The sequence below is a fragment of the Harpegnathos saltator genome, unplaced genomic scaffold, assembly GCF_003227715.2.
Source record: "Harpegnathos saltator strain DR-91 unplaced genomic scaffold, Hsal_v8.6 scaffold60, whole genome shotgun sequence".
NCBI lineage: Eukaryota > Metazoa > Arthropoda > Insecta > Hymenoptera > Formicidae > Harpegnathos > Harpegnathos saltator.
In genome coordinates, this window is record NW_020230427.1 from 985,836 (window position 1) to 1,003,305 (window position 17,470).

A 17,470-nucleotide genomic window follows, 5' to 3' on the forward strand; every position below is an offset into this window, starting at 1 on the left:
TGAACCGGCTTCCACGCGATATCCAGCGAAATTTACATAAAATTTATAAAAAAGAAACAATGTATGTTTTGAAAACACACATTTTTTTGCGATGTTCAGGGTCGTACTTATAATTGTAATTATTGCTACGGAAGATTTTTGCGATTACATCAACAGAGATAATCAATTTTGTCTTTGAATATTGGACACGAATAGACTCTGATTTTCTATCAATTACCCACGTTGAACGAGCTAGTTTTATAAAGCATTTTGCTCCGATAAATCTGACCGTGGCGGTGTCTCTATTGAATTTCCGAACAATCAATCTGTTGGAATTGCACTCGCCGATCATAAGAACGGCCGGAAAGTTACTTAATGTATACATAGTGCATCCTGCAGTTCTCGCGCTAAGATTTTACCGCTAAGATGAAGTTCCAAAAGCATAGGCTTTGAAACGTCATCTTCAACAGAAGCGCGTGACGGAGAATATATACATATAGAGAAATTTATACTATGAAATTTACACAACATGCGCAGAAAAACGTGCGTGTAAGCACTCACTCTTACGTGTCCGAAATGCTAGCGAAATCTTTGGAAGCGCAGCTATGTGTCGGATGTAGCGTGCGATAGTCGATAATAATCATGTTGTCGTTTATGTTCCACATCACCGTCGGACTTCCAAGAGGTTCGCCTGTTCTAATTGTGATGCTTGTTACAAATCAAACGCAATTTCAACAATCGTCTAGAGAGGAGTTGCATCAAGAGAGTCGGCTAATAACTAATTTTCTCCTTGAACTACGTCGTAATTGAAATTGTGATTCCAGAAGGAGAAATAAAGAGATTATTGCTTTTTATCGTGATTTATACTTGCGAGTATAAAATGGTTATACATTCCACGTGCATAGAGCTACGATTCTTTGCGTGTGAACGTCCATATACAAGTAAATCACAATCAATTGACCATTGATGCAACCCACTCAAGACAACTTCCACAAAACAGTGTACAATGTCTCATCTGATTAAATGTCGCGGACAAGATTCATTTTGTAACACATCATCACAGATAATCATCCATGTTGATAACTAGGGCTCGGAAATAGACGAGGTGACATAGCGAATCTTCTTCGTTATTGATGACTACTCGCAAAGAAGAAATATAACGCGGATGCTAGCACACACGTGGTGCAATCATCAGGCAATCATCTCATACTTTGATGTCGCCGAATTAGGGAGACGCGACGTGAAACCTCGTGAGTTTCCGGTCGCTATTGACAACATGAATACAGTAAGCCATAGGCCGTGTCTATATGTAAGAATAGTGATAAGGACACTGAAAACGACGGTGAGAATGGCAGTATTCGGCGACGATGAGATAATAGTAATAACGATAGCCTATACATACATTTGTGAATAGATATTTAATAATTTATTGTTAACTAGAGTATTTTACTTGAACTACTTCATTGAACGGGGTTTTTGGTACAATAATCTTTTCTTATGGCGACGACGGTATTTTACAGTTTGCTTTCGATGATTTGAGCGATAATAAGAAAAATGAGAAAATGAATAAAAACTAAACTTTAGCTTTACTCGCCCAATCTTTGTACGTTGAGCAAGGGCTCTGCACTAAAAAGAAGAAATATATATATATATATATATATATATATCGTCTCTTGTGTGTGTATGTATGTATGGGCGCGCGTGTGCATGTGTGTGTGTGTGTGTGTGTGTGTGTGTGTGTATCGTTAGAGAAGAAAAATACGTCACACACGAAGTTTAACCGGATATAAACTATACCTGTAAATACAGTACACGATCTAGTGATAACGGGGTTTTACTTTTAACAGCTTTACGTGATTATTACTTTATCATGATCAGTGAAATAAATAAATATTGATAATACGTTATATATATATAACGTATATGTATATGTATATATATATATGTATATATATATATATATTGCAAATCATTCTATTGTTTCCGATATCCCTTCATAATTCTTTTCTAACTTTGTTTTAATCGTTATTGATAGTTTTTTTAATTACTTGCATAACATATACGATAGAATTTATAGAGTTTTATAGTATTGTATTATTATATAGAAAAAAGTTTTCAATTTTTTTTTCATGTGATTTCTAAAACAACATACTTGACTATAAAGTATAGTAAAGATTACATCACGATTATCATCGATTGCATTAATTGCAGTAATGTCGCGTCGAAGATCATTTATCAATTACGAGATAATTCGTAATCTTTTAAGTTAGGTTAAGGTTATTCTACCGTACTAAATCCTTATAATGATCGCGCTATTAAGCAAATCTTTAATGACTAACTAAGACCTTCCGTAATTTAATCAGGATGCAGTTCTATTTTCCGGTAATTAATTTCGAAATGCATATAGAAGGTTATCTCCATAATTGCTGTGAATTTATCCAATTTTACCATGATAAGTTGTATTCTGAGATATATTTGTTATTCAACAGACATGATAACAACGATCAAATAGTCATATCGTAACGCATACAAAAATCTAAAAATTTCGTCGATCATTCTGCAAATTCGCATAGAATTCTAAACTCTCAAAGTTTTACATGTATATATAAAATTCACAACTTTTCTATTTCATCCCATTTTTCAAAGATAATTGATCGATGTCGATACTTTCTATTAGCGGTCTTCATTTTTTTTACTTCACGCTACGGCCCCACGAGACTATACGAAAATACCGTGAATCTTCGACGAGGCATAACCGCCTCCACGTTAACGTCGATATAGAAGGAGGCAGTCTAGTGGGAAAGAAGAGGAGGTAGAGGAGGAAGAGACACAGAGAATTAGAGTCGGGACGATCAGTCTCCCTCGAGTCGCGTGTCGCTTCGACAGCATTCGCATTAGGTAATCGTGGTGAATAACGTACGTTCGCGAATGTTATTGTACTGCTCGCCGTTCCGTCTTGGTCCAATTTCCCATCGCTTCTGTGCGATCTTGGACGCGACCGCATTTGAAGATATCAGTAGACGAACAGGCGCGACGTTTCCCGCGCAAAATCAAGTTTCGCGAAAAGCCGCAAGATCGAGGTGGACTACAGCGATACAGTTCGATCGATGAGATATCGAATAAAGGAAGATTCGCGAGACGAATCGTGCGAGCAAGAACTGCTTGCGGTTTTATCGGTTGGACGTCTTCTAATAGAGAGCTGGCTTTCGATCGCTCGGCGTTTATACGGCCCGATACACCTGATACAACAACACCGGAAGAGTCCTATTGCTCCAGTGCCGGAGCAGAAAGTCTTCCTCCGCTGTTCTCCAGTGCCAGCCTTCCGCGCTACAGCCAACACTATTATTGCAGTGTAATCTAAATTTAGGCGAGAACGCGTGCTTGACGTAAATCGCGCCGCTCTTTTTATTCCGATTGAACGTGCCTCCGTGTCCACGACCGTTACGTGCTGGCACTCACGAAGATATTCGCATTATGAAGAAGCTCGTATTGCAAATTCTTCTTACATCTTGCGTTCTAGGTGAGTTTCGTCAGCGTGAAGTAACCTTGTCTTTTCCAAAGTTGTAAGCTCTCAACCATGAAGTAAGGAAAGATATACGACGCGCGATATTCCCTCATCATCGTTTGACCGATATCGCGAGACCACCGGCACATTTTAGGTCCTCTGATTAAATTTAGAAACCAATGTGTCTTACGTCGCTATTACTGACGGACTTTCAAGCTTAAAGTATAACGCCAACAAAAACACTCGTTAGTGATACGCAACGACATAAAATTGCATGAAATACACAAAATTGCACGAGCATAATAAATGCGAATACAACAAAGAATATAATAAAGAAATCGTAGCAACAAATCGCGACCTGAAAATTAGCTCAATTGAATGTGTTACGTGGCGAATTATAATTGCGAACGACCGTGAAATGATTTCACGAAAGCACTCCATCGACTTTAATTTACACTCGTTGTTCTTCCGTTTTCTCTTCTCTTAAAAATTATTTTAACCTGCCTGAGAACAAGTACTGTTTTCATAATAACAATAATGATCGATGTGGACACCTGAATATACTATGCGGTAAGAGAAAGATAATTAGTCGTTATTTAAATAAATATCGAAAGAATTACACAATCTAAACGTGAAACAATTCAAGCATGATAAAAGATATTTTATAATTTCCTTAATATGATTACATTTGACAAAGAACGAAACAATATGTTTGCATTCGTATCAACCATGGCCGGAGGTTATTAACGAGTTAAGTTCAATGTCATATCCTCTGCCGCCACGCAACTCTCCCTACCTTCCTACGAGGTTGGCGCGATAATCTATTATGATCACGGCGTTTAACGACGCCGCTATTGTTTTACTATTTCCGGGCACACCTATTGGTAATGTCATAACATGTCATTCGTAATTTTCAACAATATCAGCATCGATCAACCATAACAGTTATATATATATAATATAATATGCGAGATCTTCAATTGAAACGTAATGCAGATAAGAAATGAATATTCCGACGCGACTGTTTCATTGAAGACATAACGGGACATTGAATCTGAGAATATCAGTTTGCAAAATTTTTTACAAAAATGCGTGTGTCTGTTCTGACGCTGTTTTATATTTATACACGTTGCCGTCATCTGTCTAGAAAAAGCTTTTCCAACGAAGCACGGATATACGTCATATATTTCATGTTTTCCTAGAAATTACTCTTTTAAATTAAACGCGTGACATTGAAGGTAAAATTTCTAGAAGAGACCACAGACTACAGACAGATAGCGTCACTGAAAGTAAAGGTAGCTTTTCTTGTTTACGAAGGTACACAGAACGTGTGCGCGGAAAGAAGAATTGCGATGAACTGCTGATCGACGAGAATTTGACTCATAAGAGGCATCGCGGAAATAATCTGTCGACCGCCTCATGAAACTTAAAACGAAATACCGGGTGTCATCTTTGGAACGGCATCCAAAAGTTTAATTTCGTCAGCGGCGACATGTGACGCACATGCGCATATAAATTCGGTTGCGTGAATTCTCTCGGACAACGTAATACCGTTGCTAACGTAATAAACGCTGGAATGTGACTACGATCGCACGGTGAACGCACCCCAAAGAAGACGCAAGCCTATAAATAACGAAAGTTTGTGGTCGCGCCGGCGCTTGAAATTTAGTCGTTGAAAAGTGCGGAATCAGCGCCGTAAACCGCCATTCATCAGCCGTGATCCTTTCCGTATGAACGGGACGATTATTCGCATCATTATATGTACGTATCGCTTTAACGTTCTATGAAAAATCGTGTAATTAATAGCATTCTAGTGAGAGCTTTATTTTCACATGTGAAATTCCTTTTAAGAGCAGAAAAGCATGAGCCAAGCTATCAAACCGACACAGCGCAGCATATCGATGATCTCAATCGTATTTTAAGCTCGACTGAAGTTACATAGTGACAGCTTTGTGCTTCTACATGCGTGTACACTTAATCGTAGCTGGAACGAGTTGGCTGCTACAAAACGCATGTTGTTTAACTGAATAACCGTCAAAGCAGACGTCACATAAATCTTCCTTACAATTTTCGTTTACACGAGTAAACGATGTAACAAAGTCGTTCTATGACTGATTTAATAGGAAACGCGAACGCGGCGATATTTCGCGAGCTGAAGCGAAAGTTGGACACGATCGTCAATACTTGCGATATCGATTACAAAGTAGTGATTTCGTCTTGCGGCTTTGACGGAAGTTGTTTACGCGCTTGGATACTTCACTTCTGAACACGATACGCGTTAATGTTCGTTTTACTATGAGAGAGCTTATAAACTCGAGCCAACTATGCGTAGTTGGTATAATGAAGATGCTTTCGCAAATATGCCCAATAAATAATTTCGACATTTTCTAACCCTCCCGAACATATTATGTTCGCAAATTCGATATCTTAAGATTAAACCAAAGTTTCTTCCAGTTGTATACTCAGAAAGAGGAATAAATTCATTATTTATATAAAGACTTAAATTTTATAAAAACTGTACGTTAAAAATTGTTAAGACTTAAATTAAAAAAAAAATTGTATATTGAAAATAATTTATAATAAGAGAATTTGTAACAAAATTGTTACGTGTTAACTTCATTTTAGAAATTATTGCACCAGCAAGAGTCTTACGAATACTCTTGAACTGTTAATTATTTGATATGGCATCACAATAGCAGCATGAAAGACAAGAATAGAAAGATTACAGAGATTTTAATTCAAAACAAATGATCAGATTTTTGACATTGCGTTGATAGCTAACAACTGATCGTTGACAGCCAGCATCAAATATTTGATGGAGGAGGAGAGGGAGAGGATAGCTTGTCACACTATGAGATGGGCAAAAAAGGAAAAAATAAACCTAGACTCGGTAAAACAAAAATAAACTTAGACTAGGTCACAATTAAATGCGCATCTTTAACTCGCTAGACTAAAGACTGCTCTACCAATTAGACTCTAAACTATAGGTTTACAATCATTTTATATTTGATGATAATGTTATATAGTCACAACGGAAATGGGGGAAATCTCCGTACCGTGTCAGCTCACGAATAATTAAAATGTTAAATGCGGCGCCGATTTTTGCCGCCTTTTTATTCAGGCGGCACGCTAAACAAAAGATAACGGAAAAAAGTGAGTGGGAAAAAGTAAATGGTGAAATGTCGTGACGACTAACGAATCGTCAGTCATATAAAAGACACAGTACAATTTCGTTCTCCAGAGTACATCTACTGAGTATTTTAAAAAGTTTTTGTTGTCCATAAAATTTAAAATGCTGACAGAATCATAAAATAATACATCAAGTGAATTATTTGCCATCTAAAAATCTAAAAATCATCGGCTACTGCGCTCATCTGGAGATGGTAGTTCGTTAGACAATGTAGATATAAACTATAACATAATGACGCTGATAATCAAAATTTAAAATGATCCGATCCAAAAGGCAACCAAGCAGATATTATGGCAAAAGCATATTTTTGTCTAAACTGTTTTAATAAAACCCATTAATGAATTATATTATTTTCTAAATTTGATGCTGTTTGTCCTCAAGAACCAATGCCGCCTAAACGAAAACTCTTGTGCCTGTTCGTAGGGACCGCTATTGCGTTTAACGTGTTAAATATATCAAATATACATTAATTAAAAGTTAAACATCTAAAAAAGGTCAGTAGCGCTTTTCTTCCATTTACCTTCGAATGTTCCGTGGAATTCCTCCCGAATGTTCTCAAATATTTTCAAATGTTTTAGAATATTTTAAGTTGTTATAACTGCGTTTTTATTAAATATCGTCGTTTAACGTAATCCAAGATGATGCTTGGTTTTATCAGCGCAAAGATATCGGATGAAATAACTATTCCTGATGTATATGATAATATGATAATATGGGAAGAAAAGATTCCGTTAATATAGACTACAAGCAACATTTTTGTGCCTGTTGAATGGAGAAGAAACATGTAAATTAAATATAATATTTATTAATCGCCGTACAATTCTCTCTCTAAGGTCACTACTTGAATATTTTTAATACATTCTGTAACATGTATACGCATACGCACGGGCACTTGCACATACAATGCTTTATGTAATTATTACATCGTAAAATATTAACTGTCCAATTTGTCCAAAGAAGCCACATCCTCATAATCCGCATTAAGTTCTCGATGATCATTCAGTTCTCGTTGCTATTCACATTGTCTACAAGATATACCAACCATGTCTGCTTCTCGCATCCGTCTTCATATTATTCGTACATATTGAATTGTTCGGAAAGTAATTTCGGTCTTTTGCATGAAAATGAAAGACGATATTTTTAATAGAAAGAAAAGTTAAGTATTGACTATTTTGTTCTAACACATTTTACCATATTTGAGGTAATATGATTCCAGGCTCGTAGAATTTCTAGTCCTTATTGACAAAAAATTGAATTAAGTGGTTTTTGATACCTTTATTTGAATCGAAATCTTTACCATCTAAAGAATCTTGCAGTGACTGAAACAAGTGATAATCGGATGATGCCAGATCAGGTGAATATGGTGGATGCGGTAGCAAATCCCATCCAAACACTAACAACTTGTAGCGAGTCATTAAACTTGTGTAAGGTCTGGCGTTGTCATGATGAAACACAACACCTTTTTTGTTCCCCAATTCTGGTTGATCTTCTCTATTTGATGGAATAATTCAATTTGTTCAATTGATGACAATACACATTCAACCGTTTGGTTGTTTGGCAGCTCAAAAAAAACTATTCTCTTCCAATCCCACCAGATAGAGAGCATCACCTTTTTTTGATGGATATCAGCTTTCGATGTACTTTGAGCTAGTTCATCACGTTTGCTCCATGACTTTTTGCGTTTATTTTTTGCGTTATTTTATTTTTATTGTACACAATCTATTTCTCATCTTTAATTATGAGTCGCTTCAGAAATGGATCGTTTTCCTTACATTTCAACAACAAATCACAAATGGTAATGCGACGAATCAAATCTCTTTACTTTAAGAACGTGTGAAATCCAAATGTCGAGCTTTGAAACGAAATCAAGTTTCAAATGCTCACGCATAGTCGAATTCAATAAATTCAATCTCTTAGCAATTTCTCGTATTGTTAAATGGTGATTTGCGTCTACTAATGCTTTTATTTGGTCTTCATCAGCTTCAACTGGCCTTCCAGAACGTGGTGCATCTTTGATTTCGAAATTCCCAGAACGAAATTTCGAAAAATCAATTTTGACACTGGCGTTCAGTCAACATATTTTCTCCATACACGGTACATAATTTTTTTCTTGCTTGTGCTGCATTTTTGCCTTTAAATTAATAAAAAACAAAATGTGTCAAAAATGATCACGTTGGTTTTCCATTTTTTATGCGACCCCAGGCAAAATATAAAATCATGATAACATTAAAAAGACGCCAAAATAATGAGGAAAACTCAGTTTTTTATTATAATTCGGTCATTTTCTCATCATTTTGATATCATATTGATGTCATCATGATTTTCTGTTCTGCCTGGGACGTCAAACAAAAACAACTTGACAGATTCCAAAACAACTTTTTTTCAAATAAAGCTTAAAATATGCGTGGTAAAAATGTAAAATGATTTTCTGGTTTAGAACGAGGTTAACTATTTAAAAAGGTAACTAATACCATCTACTTAAAAAAACCGAAATTACTTTCTGAGCAACCCAATATTATCCGCTATTGTAACTGTTGTAATCAAACGTTTGGTCCTGCTATATTGAACAATTCCTTCCTTCTATCTATATCATGATTATGATCTATATCATGATTAATCATCATAGATTATGATATTCTATCACAATCTATGATGATTAACTATCAATCAGTAAGCTTTCGATTTGTCAGACTTTGTAAAAAGATGCCATGGCACGGAACTTGCAAAAATGTAGTGTGAAAGAATAATTCCGTTTTTTAATCGCTACTTTCTTTACAATAAATTTCTTTCTAACCATGTAGCCTTGACCCTTGAAGACGAAGCCTTGAAGAAGAAGCAGATCCACAAATATTGACACGATTATGTTGAAATATTTTGATGTAATCTATATAGTTGTGTACTAGACGACTAACCTTTTTTCTCATGAACGTCATCGATCTTTATACCGTTCGGTTCATTGGAAAGGAAACATTTTAGTTAACTTTATGCACAACGTTAGTTAACGGATTTTATCCGATAATACAATCGTGCAGAATGAGACAATAAGTTGTAACACCTGCTAGTACATTCTCCTTGCGTCCGAGTTTTATTTTCACGTCCAATGTAGTATTATACTTTTGGTGAATTCGTTTTGATGCGAACAATCGATGATTACGAAAATGTTATAAAAAAGAAGTTCGCCCGGGCTGAACAACAACATTATTGATGTCGCATTCATAATATAACTTGCGGAAAATTTCGAACTCAGATAAAGTTTCACGTTGATCAATTTGCAATCATCAAACATGCTTATATTATACAGGGTATCCCAGAACAATTATGCTAGTTCATGGGAGTGTAGAACGGATTAAAGCACAAAAAATATCCCATGCCATTTTTGCAATATTCCCCATTAAAATTAACAAATTATTAATTATAGAAGTCAAAGATGAATAAGGGCACCGAGATGATAGCCTAGATAATAGGGGAGGAGCATTTTTTTAACCGTCTTCTCTCTCTCTTTCACACACATACACATGCAGTCTTACATATTCTTGCTTTCTTATACTCCTACATAACTGTGCTGCTGCTTATTGTTCAGAGGCCTTGCTATCCTTTTTGTAAAAGAATCCCTTGCGCATATTGCCTAATTCATCTCGTTCAGCATCTCATATGTCCCACGAATCTGAGTTATCGTTATCGTCATCATCGGATACATAGTCTAACGGTAATCTCGTATCCGCGAAAATCGATCAATCGCCCGTTTTGACCTATGACATGTATCATTAAATCCGTACTGTTCTACGTAATGACTGGAAAGCAAATGATTTGTGCCGGCCTTTCCATGATATTATATCCTGAGTTTATACAAAAACTCATGTATGGTGTGAGCACACTTGTCATTACTGTACGCACTAATAGTCACGTTGCATTCTATGCAAATGATATTTATGCGATTTGAGATACTAATCGCCATGTCCGATTTGTGCCACTGTCTTGACTATATGCGTTCCGATGAAAATTGCAATAATAATCTAATGGTATTTGGCTGGATTTAATAGTAACTATATAGTTAATCAGTTAAAAATTAAGTTAAAAAAGTAAAAAGTTCATAAAACTTTTAACGTAACTTTAACGTTTAAATTAAAAACTTTTGACGTAGTTAATTTCGAATGTGTTAACTTTTAACTTAAATTATTATTTTTAAATGCATAAATGTTAACTTATTAATTTTTCTCAAGTCACAATTTAAAATAATGCATCAATATTAAAGTCGTATGAAAATGGTTATGAGATCCACTATTATCTAATATTAAGAAATTAATTAAATAGTAATATTTATTAAATAGTTTTTAAAAAGTTTTAATTATAACTAATTATAATTAAATTTAATTATAATTAAAAAATTTAATTATAATTAAATTAAAATTTAATTATAATTAAATATTTATTAAAAAGTAATATTAATTAAATAGAAATTAATTAAATAGAAATTAATTAAATAGTATTAGTGGACGTGTGTACATAATGCACCGAGATGAACTCTGAAAACAAAGTCTCATTCAAAATGATCCAAATTTGTTGATCTGGCAAATGCGAACGGTTCTTGATGGTAGATATTGGAATTATGCAATTAGTATCATGCATCGCTTGATGCATGATGCATGATGCATGCTGTTGCTGTTGGCAACAGATCATCAACAAATTCGAGTTATTTTGGACGAGAACTTGTCTACAGAGCTCTTTCCGCTTCCTGTGTACTCACTCACTAATATTATTTAATTAATTTCGTGATAACTATTCTATAATTTGTAAAATGGTACAAGATTTTCAGTTTGATTCACTCTATCTATACATAAGTATTGGAAGATATCTCGAAGTTCAAACGGGATATTCAAATGCAGAATGGCACTTCTTAGAAAAGATGATTAGTATCTACAGCGACGGAAATAGTCTGCCTGAAAAACCGAATAAACACTTGAATGCCTACTGTAATTAACATTATAAGAACTTTATTTATACAATCACACTTGAGAACACACTTGAGAACTCAAGGTCGTCTATATACAAGGCGACCGATACATAAAAGCCCTTTCGGCGCAATCTCAATTCGCAGAAAATCGCTTTGAATCTTGGGCTCACAAATATCCCGACGCGCTTTTAACTCGCAATGACCTCGTGACTCTTAGCATTCACTCGGCCTTTACAATCGTGATCGTAACTCACGTGTCCTGGCGACTCTTATTATTCGCCCGTAAAGCTTCTCTATTCTTTCGGGCGTTCTCCTCGGTAACGTCCTCGCTAGCGTTCTCAGAATCGTTCTGTTCTTCACACAACTCTATTCTAACAGACAATCCTCTTTTTTGGAGTGCACAGGATTACCACCTTAAAACGTGATAAAGCCTGATTTATAAAAAGGTATTAGCGATTATCAAGCTCACGCTGCATTGGTATCAGCTTTAAAAATATTTCTTACAGTATTTTGCTTTTCATTGTTTTTAATCGTTCTTCTTTCTTAATTAAGCGTTTGATTTTTAAACATCCTAATCTCTCTATTAAAACTATTGTATTTTTTAAATAATATATATTATTAAAAAAGAAAAAATATATTATCTCTGTTATAAAATACTACCTTTTTATATTAATTCATCTAAATTTAATGTATTCAATTAAAAAGTTAATGTTCTGTAGTATCGAGGTCAACACTTTCGTGTTCACTACGTATTTATTTTGTTGATTCTTTGACAATCGTATATTGCTCGTATGCACTCATATTGCTCTTATGTGCTTGTGTATCGCTTGTATGTATGCTCGTATATTGTTCGTATACAGGATGCGGCAAAAATATTGCACCAGTGAAATATTTCGAAAACAAGACATTTTATTGGGTTGGCAAATAAGTTCGTTCGGTTTTTGTTTCAGTGTAAGTTTCAGGCGGATTCGCTTTTCTTTTCTCAGCGCTATCGTACAAATCGAATATACATTTGAAAAGTTATGTTTCACTGTTTATGTTATGCTGTGTTTGGTTTGGCTAACATCAATATTGTGTGTGCTGCGTAGCTGTGAACATGGAAATAAATAACGTGATTATCGTCACATTTTGCTCTATTATTTTAAAAAAGGCAAACGAGCTGCGGATGCTCATAAAAAGATGCCGTGTGCATGGAGATGATGCCTTAACAGAACGCGTATGCCAAAAGTGGTATGCCAATTTCCGTTCTGAAGATTTCGACGTCAATGATGCGCCCCGCTCCGATCGCCCGACCGAGATTAATTCAAGTGACATTAAGCCATTAACGCCCAAAAGTCCTAAAATATTAGTCTTACTTTGCAACTGTATTTTATGTAGAAAAACATATTATACAGGGTGTTTGAAAGCTTATCATACAGACGAAAGTTGGAGATAGATTGGATGTAGCCGAGAAGAAAAGTCATGTACCATAATGTCAAATTGGCAATAGTTATCGAGTTATTAATTGAAACATATGAGCCAATGAACGCGTAGAAAGCGCTAGGCAGCCGCCTCTTATCGCTTGCGCTCGCTCACTGGTCGTTCGCGCTCGCTCGCTCCTCATCGCGCGCGCTCGCCTCTTGTCGTTTACGGTTGCCCCTCACTGCGCGCACTCGCCTATCGACGCTCGTTGACTCCGCCTGTACCAAATGTCTACGTGCCTACCGCGGCCGCGCACCGCTTTCTACGCGCTCATTGGCTCACAGGTTTCAATTAATAACTCGATAACTATTGCCAATTTGACATCATGGTACATGACTTTTCTTCTCGGCTACACCCAATCTATCTCCAACTTTCGTCTGTATGATAAGCTTTCAAACACCCTGTATAAGGTTAGAATAGCATTTCCTTATGTTTTTGGGGTCGTTCTACAAGATTCCGGCACCAGAAGTCGTTTAGATTCACAATAAAATCCAATATGGCGGAATTTTTGGAAAAAAATCGTGAAAAATCGACAATTTTATTTTTTATAAGCTTGATTTCGTATCAAAAACGTTACTTTGATACAGATACAAGTGTCACATCTTATCTTAAAAATGTTGAGCTTTCAAGGTATGCATTGGTGAAAATGTGAATTCAAAATGGCTGCCTCAAAATGGCGGTTTGAGCGAAAAAACTTAAAAAATAATGTATTTTTAGAATAACTTCGCAAAATCCTAGTATTAGCATTAATTTAGTATCCAGGGTACTGATTTTAGGATATTTGCTGACAACTAATTCATATTAGAGAATTTCAAGATGGCGGATCCAAGATAGCGATTAAAAGGCACGAATAATCGTGAAAATTTCCAGATTTTCCTGAATTTTCTTCTATTATTTTCATATTCATGAATTATTTTCGGGACGTACACACGCACATATACAGAGTGGGTAATTATAAACTTACAAACTTTATAAAAAACATAAAAAACATTGAGATAAGTACAACGGACGGAAAGAAATAGAAATCGACTACGTAAAGTTTTGAAAAAAATTGCTAAATAAATGAGCGAATAAACACTCAGTGGGCATGCGTTGTGGGCATCGCAAGCATGCTACTTCACACGGCTTGAGCCGGATTGGTAGGCAACAACAGCGGACCGGCGCGCGCCGTTGTTAATTCGGTCCAAGCTGTGTGGAGTAGCAGGCCCGCGATGTACAACCACTGCGCATTTATTCGCTCATTTATTTAATAATTTTTCTCAAAACTTTACGTAGTCGATTTCAATTCTTTCCCGTCCGTTGTACTTATCTCAATGTTTTTTATGTTTTTTATAAAGTTTGTAAGTTTATAATTACCCACTCTGTATATGTGCGTGTGTACGTCCCGAAAATAATTCATGAATATGAAAATAATAGAAGAAAATTCAGGAAAATCTGGAAATTTTCACGATTATTCGTGCCTTTTAATCGCTATCTTGGATCCGCCATCTTGAAATTCTCTAATATGAATTAGTTGTCAGCAAATATCCTAAAATCAGTACCCTGGATACTAAATTAATGCTAATACTAGGATTTTGCGAAGTTATTCTAAAAATACATTATTTTTTAAGTTTTTTCGCTCAAACCGCCATTTTGAGGCAGCCATTTTGAATTCACATTTTCACCAATGCATACCTTGAAAGCTCAACATTTTTAAGACAAGATGTGACACTTGTATCTGTATCAAAGTAACGTTTTTGATACGAAATCAAGCTTATAAAAAATAAAATTGTCGATTTTTCACGACTTTTTCCCAAAAATTCCGCCATATTGGATTTTATTGTGAATCTAAACGACTTCTGGTGCCGGAATCTTGTAGAACGACCCCAAAAACATAAGGAAATACTATTCCAACCTTATGTAATATGTTTCTCTATATAAAATACAGTTGCAAAGTAAGGCTAATATTTTAGGACTATTGGACGTTAATGGGTTAAGACTATAATCGAAGTAGATCCATCCCAATCGGTACGAGAGATTGCTACGACATTGAATATATCCCAGACAAGTGTAGAATAGCATTTGCGCCAACTGGGATACGTTTCTCGGCTTAATGTTTGGGTGCCGCATCAACCGAGGCTAACTTGGCCACACGCATATCCATCTGCGATTCGCTACGGAAACGCCAAGAAAACGACCCATTTTTTAAATAAATGATGACGGGTGACGAAAAATGGGTCGTTTACGATAATGTAATGCTTAAAAGATCATGGAGGCACAACAGTGAGCCACCGCAAACAACCTCGAAGGCGGAATTGCATCCGAAGAAAATAATGCTCTCCGTATGGGATTTCAAGGGTGTCATCTATTATGAACTGTTACCGTCAGGCAAAACGATTGATTCAACTGTATACTGTTCACAATTGACGAAATTGAATCAAGCAATCCGCACAAAACGTCCAGAATTGGCAAATCGCAAGGGTGTTGTCCACGACAACGCCAGACCTTATATGTCATTGACCACTCGGAACAAATTGTTTCAGCTTGGCTGGAATGTTTTGCCTCATCCTCCATGTTCACCGGATCTTGCCTCTTCCGATTATCATTTATTCCGGTCGCTGCAGAACTCTATAAACGGGAAAACCTTCAAGGATAAAGAGGCCGTTAAAAACTACGTGGATTGGTTTTTTGCCGATAAGCCCCAGACGTTTTACGAACGTGGCATAATGAAATTGGTGGAAAGATGGCTAGAGATAATCGATAAAGATGGCCAATATATAATTGATTATTATTTACATTGTGTATCAAAAAATTGTGTTTTACTCTACTCTAAAAAACCGAACGAACTTATTTGCCAACCCAATAGAACAAAATGTTTCATACAAAAGTTATAGGGTTTTAAGAAATGCATCAAACGCCGATATTTATTTAACGTTGAGCATAATCTTGGAGGGGCTCTTAAGTTTAGGTTGAATTTTTTAACCCGTTTCGTCCTGAAACGGCATAAATTTTTTCTTCTTTTAATGTTACTAGCAATTATTACTAGAAAACATCGACGATTGCAGCCAAACTAGGTACCCTATGGTTTTTGGTTATGCTCTTTTCAAATCCGTCATCCGTTTCAACCTATCTCAACTCAGTTTTCCAATATGGTCACTTTAATCCAGAAAAGTCGGAAAATTTTCAGTTCTTTTTTTAATTAATCGTAGATTTCATAAAGATAGAAGTTTCTGATTCTTTCAAAACTCTGTATCTGGTGGTATATAGATCTGTACTTGAAAACCCCATAGAGTACAATACGAAATTCAATGTGGCGGGCTTAAGATGGCGACATTTTTCATAAAAATTATGGTTTTTCCGTATTATTTTATTGTTTTTAAGAATTTTCGTATATTTTCTGAATTAAATCTATGGAGAAACATTATTCTCACTATTTGAGACCAATTTCTTCCAATTTGGGACATCGTCCGAATAACGTAACCCATAGATCTTGTGAATAAGCAGTTTTTCTTAATATCTTCGAAATGTTTTGTGAATAAGATATTGATATTCCCATGCAATCTATTATTTAGAAGGTTCTTGGAATCGCTGGATCTGGATCCAGGGTTAGATATGCGAAATCCAATATGGCGGATCCAACATGGCGGACTGGAATTCCAAAATTCAAGTTTCTGGTCTGAAAAAAATTTTATTTGATTTAGCTTAAAATTTCAATTAAATGTTGTCTCCTATCATTTGTTATTTATTGCTTAAATCTTTATTAAAAAATTCATGAATGTGTAAAATTTTAAAGTATGCTCGGAAATTTATGACTTTGCTCAAAATGTCTTTCGTTTTAGTTTTGTGAATTACATTATTTCATGAGATGTTTTTTGTAAGAGATTAGAGTACATTTAGCAGTTGAAATAATTTTTTATTTTATTTTTGAAATAATTTGCTATTCTATTCTATTCTATTTCAATATTTCACCGTCCGTTCGCCACAAGAAACATTTTGCATTGCCCGACTCTCACCAACGAGGAGGTAGACGGTTTTGGAGTCTTATTTTTTTGTTTTTTTGTTTTCTTTTGTTTTATTTTTGTTTTTTTTTTATTTTTTATAGATCTTGCATTTTTTAATTTTTTTTAAACTTTTAGATTTTTTTGGCTTTTTACTTTTAAACATAGTTGTGTGATGTTCATCTTACAAGTTTTAAAATATGCATTTCTAATGTATTCATTAGCCTAAGAACAAGCCAAATCTTTTTTCTTTTAAACTACACTATTTTTTTACACTGTGAATTTTATTAAAACATGTTACACAATAAAAATCATTACAATCCAAACAAAATTTTGTAGTCCTTATAGAGCAATTTGTGACTGAACAAGACTTTTTTGGCCGAGAATCACATTTGTGAGCTATAGGA

General features: G+C 35.3%; 1 protein-coding gene across 3 annotated transcripts in view; it reads left to right on the forward strand.

Moving 5' to 3' along the window:
- The first annotated feature begins 2,828 nt into the window (after positions 1-2,828).
- Positions 2,829-17,470, forward strand: part of LOC105182715 (xaa-Pro aminopeptidase 1) — a 78,649-nt gene continuing 64,007 nt past the window's right edge. For 2 of the 3 annotated variants that reach the window (XM_011140360.3, XM_025304304.1), the window contains exon 1: positions 2,829-3,499. In XM_011140360.3, the coding sequence (XP_011138662.1) occupies positions 3,454-3,499 (46 nt within the window). In that variant the 5' untranslated portion in view covers positions 2,829-3,453. The remainder of the gene's footprint in view (positions 3,500-17,470) is intronic. The other variant, XM_025304305.1, reaches the window with a different exon arrangement.